Source organism: Myotis lucifugus, unplaced genomic scaffold (assembly GCF_000147115.1).
Source record: "Myotis lucifugus unplaced genomic scaffold, Myoluc2.0 scaffold_97, whole genome shotgun sequence".
In the NCBI taxonomy this organism is placed as follows: Eukaryota; Metazoa; Chordata; class Mammalia; order Chiroptera; family Vespertilionidae; genus Myotis; species Myotis lucifugus.
The window spans coordinates 836287-845901 of NW_005871145.1; the positions used below are offsets into that span (position 1 = coordinate 836287).

Sequence of the window (9615 nt, forward strand, 5' to 3'; positions counted from 1 at the left end):
CGTCCCTTCCCCCCCCCCCCATTGCCCTCTCCCACCTCCCTCCCCCAACTGCCTTCCCCACCCACTGTCTGTGTCCCTGGGTTATGCATATATGTATGAGTTCATTGGTTGATCTCTTCCCCCTTCCATCTTCCCATCTTCCCTCTGAAGTCTGTTAAAAGTTTCTATGTCTCTGTATCTATTTTTTGTCTGTAACTTGCTTCTCTGACAGTGAGAAACTTGGTTCTCAACAAATCCCATTCATAAATGTACAGTGGGGCCTTGACTTACAACTTTTGTTTTGTAGTGCAATACTAACCCTACCCCGATACTTATGAATTCCTTCATCAAACCACACATTTGTGTTTCTTTATATCTAGGAATATAAATAAGAGATTTTGGATAACGCATTAACTACTTATGTATCAGAATACAAAAATTAACTATTTTCAAAAACAAATGTAATCAGATACAAATGATTATTTGTTTGGACCCAATATCGAAATTCAAAGATACAAGAAACGTCATGCTCTCTAGGATATTTTGGTATCTTCTGAAAAACTTCAAGATCATTTAATAACACTTAATCAATATTTGGTTATAACACTTATCACTATTTGAATAATTATTTGTAGATCTTGCTCTCTCTAACCACATAATAATTAAGGACTCATGTTATTTACTTTTTGATGATGGTAACATATATTGCCTGGTACATAAGTGGGATTCAATACACTTAGTTTATGTGAGTGAATTATATTAAAGTGATTCAGGCTATGCATTAAGAGTTAGAGGATGTGGAGAAAAAGGAACACTTGTGCACTGCTGGTGGGAATGCAGACTGGTGCAGCCACTATGGAACACAGTATGGAGTTTCCTCAAAAAACTAAAAATGGAACTCCCATTTGACCCTGTGATCCCACTTCTAGGAATATATCCCAAGAAACCAGAAACACCTATCAGAAAGGATATATGCACCCATATGTTCATAGCAGCACAATTCACCATAGCTAAGATATGGAAACAGCCTAAGTGCCCATCAGTAGATGAATGGATTAGAAAACTGTGGTACATCTACACGATGGAATACTATGCTGCTGTAAAAAAGAAGGAACTCTTACCATTTGCAACGGCATGGATGGAACTGGAGAGCATTATGCTAAGTGAAATAAGCCAGTCAACGAAGGAAAAATACCACATGATCTCACTCATTCATGGATAATAAAGACCATTATAAACTTATGAACAATAATAGATACAGAGCAGAGCTGCCTCAAACTGATTGTCAAACTGCAGTGGGAAGACCAGGGCGGGTTGGGGGGCAGGAGGGAGGGGGGTAAGAGATCAACCGAAGGATTTGTATGCATGCATATAAGCATAACCAATGGACATAAGACCCTGGGGGGTAGGGGAGGCCAGGGGATTTTCAAGGGCGGGGGGGGGGGGAGGACACATGTGTAGTACCCTTTAATACTTTAAGCAATAAAAAAAAGAGTTAGAGGTAGGCAAACATTTTCAGTCGTGAACAGATATGCATTTTTAACTATAAAGTGATAAATTGTTCTGAAGTTCAGAACATATGTAGAGACAGCTAGAGGAGAAAGAGAAGAAGAGGAGGGGAACCAATGCTGAATAATTTCCTTATATTAGGCACATATTAGAATGTTCTCATTGTGTTTAAAATTAATCTTTATAGCTTTGTGAAGTGAGAATATTGGAATTATATGAACAGATTTTACATATCATGAAACAGATTCAAGGGCAGCAGTACTCTTCTCAAGGCCACATCCCTCTAAGTTGCTGATCAGTTATACTTATCCATACATCTGAGGCTCAATCAGACTTGTACCACCTGAAGATGAGAAAACTGGGTATTTTTGTTCTTTTTTTTTTTTTTTACACTTAAGGATAGCTGCTTCTAGTTAAATTAAATGGCCCACACAAAGGCTAAGTATATTCTTACAGTAAAATAAGTCTTCAACCTAAGAGTTGCAGGTTCTTTTATTTTTCCATAACAAGCATCGGCCTTTATAGGAACAATGAGCACCAATGGGATATGGGTAGAGCACCATCAGCATTAGCTACAGGATGGTAATTTGGAAGAGAAAAGAAAAGCATCTGCCTACAAATCTGAACCAAACTTTTAAATAGACTCATCAGAATTAAGGCAGAATTTAATCTCCATTTCTCTGACACATGTCATATTTGTCAGTTCTTTGTAAACACAGGAAGAAAAAATCATGGATATTAATTATCTATCAATTTTTTGTTTTGTTTTGTTTGAGTTCTATATTAAAGGGGTTTTTTGTTGTTGTTGACATTATTACAGATATCTCCCATCCTCCCCCTTTACCCACCTCCAACTGAGCCCTCACCCCACCCCCACCTTTGGCCATCACCATACCATTACTTAAAGCTTCTAGTAGCAAACATTTAGTTATAACATCTAAAAGAATGGGAAGAAGAAAAACATAATAAAAATGTGTCAGATAATGCCAAAACCGGTTTGGCTCAGTGGATAGAGCGTCGGCCTGCGGACTGAAGGGTCCCAGGTTCGATTCCGGTCAAGGGCATGTACATGACTTGCGGGCACATCCCCAGTGGGAGGTGTGCAGGAGGCAGCTGATCGATGTTTCTCTCTCATCGATGTTTCTAACTCTCTATCTCTCTCCCTTCCTCTCAGTAAAAAATCAATAAAATATATTTTTTAAAAATGTGTCAGATAAAAACGAAATTAATTTTTAGAAATATATTTTGAATATTGCCCTAACTGGTTTGGCTCAGTTCTTAGAGCATCAGTCCACGAACTGAAGGTTCATGGGTTCCATTCTGATCAAGGGTGCATACCTTGGTTTCAGGTTCAATCCCCGGCCTCATTTTGGGTGGGTGTGGGAGACAACCAATTGATGTGTCTCTCTCACATCAATGTTGTTCTCTGTTTCTCCCTCTCCCTTCCACTCTCGTAAAAATCAATGGAAGAAATGTCCTCTGGTGAGAATTAACAAAACAAAACAAAAGGAACCCTCTTGTACTGCTGGTGAGAATGCAGACTGGTGCAGCCACTGTGGAAAACATTGGAGTTTCCTCAAAAAGTTAAAAAGTTAAAAATGGAACTCCCATTTGACCCAGTAATCCCACTTCTAGGACTATATCCTAAGAAATCAGAAACACCAGTGCACCCCTATGTTCATAGCAGCACAATTTACAATAGCTAAGATTTGGGAACAGCCTAAGTGCCCATCAGCAGATGAGTGGATTAAAAAGCTGTGGTACATCTACACAATGGAATACTACGCTGCTATAAAAAAGAAGGAACTTTTACCATTTGCAACAGCATGGATGGGCCTGGAGAGCATTATGCTAAGCAAAATAAGCCAGTTGGAGAAAGATAAATATCACACGATCTCACTCATTTTTGGAATATAATGAACGACATAAACTGATGAACAAAAATAGATCCAGAGACAGAGAAACACCAAATGGACTGTCAAACCTCAGAGGGAAGGTGGAGCAGGGGTAATAAGAGATCAACCAAAGGACTTGAATGCGTGTGCATTAGCATAACCAATGGACATAGACACTGAGGTGGTGGGGGCTTGTCCTGGGGTGTGGGAGTGGCCGGGAAAGGGGGTCAATGGGAGAAAAGAGAGACATATGTAATATTTTAAACAATAAAAAAATTACAATAGAGCCCAGCCTGTGTAGCTCAGTGGTTGAGCATCGGTCTATGAAACAGGAGGTCACAGTTCGATTCCCGGGTCAAGGCACATGTCCGAGGTGGGGGACATGCAGGTGGCAGCCATCAATGATTCTTTCTCATCATTGATGTTTCTATCTCATCATTGATGTTTCTCTCTCTCTAAAATCAATAAAAAATATTTTTAAAATTATAATAGATACAAATTAATTAAAAAAAAACTACTATTGTAAAAGGCACCTTAATCTTTTAAATGGAGATAAAAAGACTGAAAATATAATGTATGTATTACTCAACATGCCAAATCTTGTCCCTGCACACAGTTGAGTTGTTTCTTCCCTGTGTAGGTGGCACGAGAAATTATTACCCTCACGAGAGCCTTGTTCCCCAGAGAGTTTCATGCCTGTGCAATTTTCTCCTTGTTCTCATTCATTAGGCTGTGAAATTTCACCATGACTCTGCATAACATTATTTTAAAAGGACCAGACTCTGAGCAGAGCTCATTTGGTCATCATTTAGTGAAGTGAATGCTAATACTTTTAGTATACATCAGCTTCTCCCCAAACTGAGTCTGCAACCATGGGCAGGGACAACACCTTAAAACAAAACTTAAATTGATTCATGTCAAAAAGTTAAGCCCTTACTAAGGTATTTTATATATCCATCCTCATTTGCTATTCACAGATATGATTCTGTAAAGTATGTGGATGAGAGCACTTTATCTCTATGTCACAAATAAGGAAATTGATATCAACAGATAATTTTCTGAAAGCAGAAAAATCCACAGCAGATGAAATAGTTAATCCCAGATTTCCTAGCTCCACGTTAACAATGTTTTCTCCATCTCTTCATGCTTGAGGGACCTTGGAAGCTTTTGATTAGTATGGGGAGGGAATTTCTCCAATATTGTTTACACATTCTCCTGGGGCTCAGTTTCTGATTTCAGACTCACAATTCAGGATTGGATCTTCCTTCTTTTCAAGAGCAAGGTAAGCTTCTATATTCAACATTCACTTATAGTGAAAAATGTAATTGATACAGAAGCAGTAGGGAAGCTACATCTACTTTGAGCTCATATCTGGTTGTTTGAACCCTTTTTCTGAAACATTGGCATTAGTATAGAATTAAAATGCAAAGCACTTTAATCAGCAAAGAGCAGAGTAATATTAATGAAATCCCATGCTGCCTTCCTTAAGAGAATAACAAAAATCTATAACAGATGATACTCTGATTGAGTAGTTGGTAGATGCTTCTTTTTACTATGAGTTGACTTGTCACTGAAGAGACAGATAACCAAACAGGGTAAAATGACACTTCTTTAGACTCCAGAAGAATCATCATAAAGCTACCAAGATCCTTACTCTATTTGACAATCATTTCCTCACACTCTCACCCTTCTATTACTTGCTCATCTAGAAAATCTGACAATGCAGTGATTAAGTCATAGGCATTGGGACCAGTTAGACATAGGTTTGCATCTTAACTACTTCATACTAGGTGAGGAATTTTTAAAAGGTAGATAACCTCTAGAATCATCCATTTCATTGACTGTAAATTAAACTGTGTATGTGTAATCTAATTCCTTCCCTTCCTCCTGTGCTATTTATCATCTATTTATCAATCAATCATCATTAGTATCATCTAGTATCTATATTTTTCACACTCCATTTATGAGACAAACTACATGTAATCAGTAATTTTAAATTGTTACTAACCTCAGGAGATATACTAATATCAATTGATATATTGTGATGTTCTCATATTTTATATTATTATGTGTGTGAGGTGTTGAAAAATACGAATAAAAAATAATGTGTTTAGGAGTCAGGAGAAAGATGGTAGAGAAGAGTGATTACCAAGAATGGATATTTTTCAAAAGGCTTCAATTAAAAATACAAAGATTTGTGCTTTCTCGTGAATAGATCTTCAGATTAGTATCAACTCTCAGACCACGAATTTTCACACCTCAATACTTCAATATCTGCAATCCAGCTAAGTGCTGATAAGAATGAAAGTAAGAATGAGTGTAAGGAGGAAAATTCTTCAATACAATCTAAATGTGGATATAAAAAAAATATTAAGAAAAAGAGGACCTTGAGAACATTACGCGAAGTGAAATAAGTCAAACAGAGAAAGCTAAGAACTATATGATTTAACTCATATGTGGAATATAAAACTGAAACTTATGTACACAAACAGCAGTGTGGTGGTTCCCAGAGGGAGGGGGGTGGGAGAAGTGGGTCCTAATATAAGGTGACAGGAGAAGATTTGACTTTAAGTGGTGGATACATGGTCCTATATACAGATTTTGTAAATTAGTAATCCACACATGTAACCTGTATGTTTATGTAGACTAATATCACCCAAATAAAATTTAAAATAATGGGAATAAAAAAGAAAGAAAAAGAGGATGGATGGACCTGGAGTGCATGATCTCACTCATTTGTGGAATATAATGAACATAAACTGATGAACAAAAATAGATCCGGAGACAGAGAAACACCAAATGGACTGTCAAACCTCAGAGGGAAGGTGGTAGTGGTGTTGTGGGGGGGGGGGGGGGGGCAGCGGCATAATAAGAGATCAACCAAAGAATCATATTTAAAATAATGGGAATAAAAAAGAAAGAAAAAGAGGACTTGAAGATCCCTATGCTATCATTCAAAATGACAACAGAGTAAAAAATACATGGGTGGGGGACACAATACCTGAGTGGGAGAAATTGAAAAGGCAATTCAAAGATTAGGGCTACCACACTTCAAACCCACTATCTGCATCTGTCACCTAACTGACCTAAACCAGCATAGGGACCATGGTTCTACACTAATAATATTATAGCCAGTACTCATCAGGATTGTGCTTAACACCCACATTGTGCTGTTTTTATGCATCATTTCTTTCAACTCTTATAATAATTCCTTGAAGTAAGTCTCAACACCACCTTCATTTTGCTGGTGGGTAAAATTAGTGAAATTAAGTGACAAGAAGAAACTTCTGAGATGTTCTAAATTAAATTGCAGTGTCCAGAGAGTGAGATTACTAACTTGTTAGTCTGTTAATGGCTGCTGGCCCATTGACAAACAACTGCTCACATTCCTTCCATTGCCTGTTGAAATTTCAGATGAATTTCTGAAGATCATTTTAGCTAAGCACCAGCTAACTCCAGGAGCCTCTGCTTATTGTTCACATGGGGAATTTCTGGCTGCTGCCTACAACCAATCCACAGGAGTGGACATTTCTTTATGCAGACCTGTGCCTATCCCAGAGCTGGCCCCACCTCACCTCTTCAACCCCTTTGCCTATAGCTAATATAAATCCTGTCAGACTCTCTCTTTCCTCTCCCTTTCCCCTACTTGATATATAAAAACACATACACACATACAAAACTCTGGGACAATGGACACACTGTCTTTTGTACCTTGCCATGCTACTGAGAGCTTAGACTCCATGCCCCAGGACCAGTCTTTTTTGGCTAGTATTTTGATTCAATAAAAGCTTACTTACAAAAAGACTTTAAGTTAAGCCATGAAAGTTAAAGATTTTTTAACATAAGACCAATGTTTTCAGGTAGTAAATGGTAGGGCTGATATATGAATACACACACATATTTTTCTCAGAGCCAAAGCTTTTACACCCAATGCTATACCTTCTCTTTGGAATTGGCTTTGTTGGTTGTGCATGCCTCTAATGCTGAATTTAGTCTACTGCACCTACTACTTATTTGTGTATTACTCGACTATGCTACTCTATGAATTAAGTTAGTTACAATAGAAACAACTAAATAAATTGAATGAAATTAAATTTTATTCAATTTCATTAATAGCATTTAAGTTGGGAACCACTCTGATTGAGTCTAAAGCTTGGCTTGGTCCATTAATCCTGTGTAATCTTGAATAAAGTACTCAATCTCTTTGTTGCCAAGTTATTAAATATATAAATGGAAAAAATAACTAATCAATCTGATTAATCAATGAGAGGATTAAATGAATATATACACAATGCACCTAGCATGTGAGCACTACAGTGTAAGTATAAGCTGTTAGAAAACTATTTGATTTATGAGACAAATTCATTCTAGGCATGTAAACTGGACAATTCACTTTATTCATATACAAAATCAAGATGTTGTGAAATTGATCTGAAAAGACCTTTCTTCCCCTTATCTACTGTTTAGATAAGCTATTGCTAAATTGTGTTATCATGCCCATGCTTTAGAAATGGAGAATATTGAAAAACAAATTATTTATTTAATAAAATAATACTTCTACATTTCAGTTCTATGCAACCATTTTGTTTTGTTTTGTTTTTTGCTGATCAATGTGTTCCTTTACTTCTCTTTGCTATAGAGCATCTCATGAACTCTCAAATCACATCCATGGAGAACAGAGGTGAGAGAATTCATCCTGCTAGGACTAACCAATGCCCCAGAACTGCAGGTCCCCCTCTTTATAATGTTCACCCTCATCTACCTCAACACTGTGATTGGGAACCTGGGGATAATCATGTTGATCCTTCTGGACTCTCGTCTCCACACTCCTATGTACTTTTTCCTCTGTAACCTGTCTCTGGTGGATTTGTGTTACTCCTCAACAATAACTCCAAAGGTGATGGCTGGGTTTCTAACAGGAGACAAAGTCATCTCCTACAACGCCTGTGCTACTCAGATGTTCTTTTTTATAGTCTTTGCCACTGTGGAAAATTACCTCTTGGCCTCAATGGCCTATGATCGCTACACAGCAGTGTGTAAACCCCTACATTACACCACCACCATGACAACAGTTGTCTGTGCTTGTATGGCCATAGGCTGCTATACCCTTGGCTTTCTGAATGCTTCTATTAATGTTGGAGACACATTCTGCCTCTCTTTTTGTTTGTCCAATGTGATCCATCACTTTTTTTGTGATGTTCCAGCAGTCATGATTCTGACTTGCTCTGGTAAACATATCGGTGAACTGATTCTTATTCTTATTTCAAGTTTTAATGTCTTTCTTGCACTTTTTGTTATCTTGATTTCCTATCTCTTTATATTTCTTACTATTTCAAAGATGCACTCAAGACAGAGATATCAGAAGGCTTTGTCTACCTGTGCTTCTCACCTTATTACAGTTTCCATATTTTATGGGACTGTCACAATTATGTACTTACAGCCAAGTTCCAGTCATTCCATGGACACAGGCAGAATCGCATCTGTGTTCTATTCTATGGTCATCCCCATGCTGAACCCTCTGGTCTACAGCCTGAGGAACAAAGAGGTCAAGAGTGCATTTAAGAAGGTTGTTGAGAAGGCAAAATTGTCTGTTTCATAATAATGCATAGAATCTACAAAGTTATTTCATCCTTCTTAGATCTTCTCCATGCAATAACTCAAATGTTAATGACCATTTGGGATATTAGAACAAAAGGTTTGTCTGGTGTTATTTATTTCTTTAGTTAAGAAATAGTCCCAATCATTTAAAATGCATCAAAAATAATAATGGTTTTAAATGAAGTTTATTGTATATGTTTTAATTGGCACATTTTCTCCAGAGCTAAATAATTATGAACTTAATAAATTCATGCTTCAGTCATTCCTGAGTGATTTGGGACAAAAAAGCATATGCATGTGAAAGTTTTCACAGGTAAATAGCCATATTCGAATAAAGGCAATAAAGAAGGTGAAGGGATTAGCTAAAGAGTATATATGCATACCCCCGCGGACACAGACAATAGTTGGTAAAGGACAAGGGTAAGGAAGACAGGGGTGGATGGATATGAGCAAAAGGGGGGAGGGGGGAGAAGAGGAATACCTTCAATAATGTCAACATTAAAATTTTTTAGGATGAGGACACATTTGTAATAACTTAACTAATAAAAATAAATAAATAAAAAATTTTTAATAAAAAAGGGAGAGATGGTTAAATCATTTTTACCTTAATCTTTTGAATACCAATTCTTTACTT

At 37.2% G+C, this 9615-nt stretch overlaps 1 protein-coding gene across 1 annotated transcript; it reads left to right on the top strand.

The window, feature by feature from the left end:
* The first annotated feature begins 6342 nt into the window (after nt 1-6342).
* Nucleotides 6343-8982, top strand: LOC102443321 (olfactory receptor 5B3). The gene is made up of 2 exons (XM_014458445.1): nt 6343-6353; nt 8058-8982. The coding sequence occupies exons 1-2, from the start codon at nt 6343-6345 to the stop codon at nt 8980-8982; spliced, it is 936 nt and encodes a 311-aa protein (XP_014313931.1).
* Nucleotides 8983-9615: the final 633 nt, after the last annotated feature.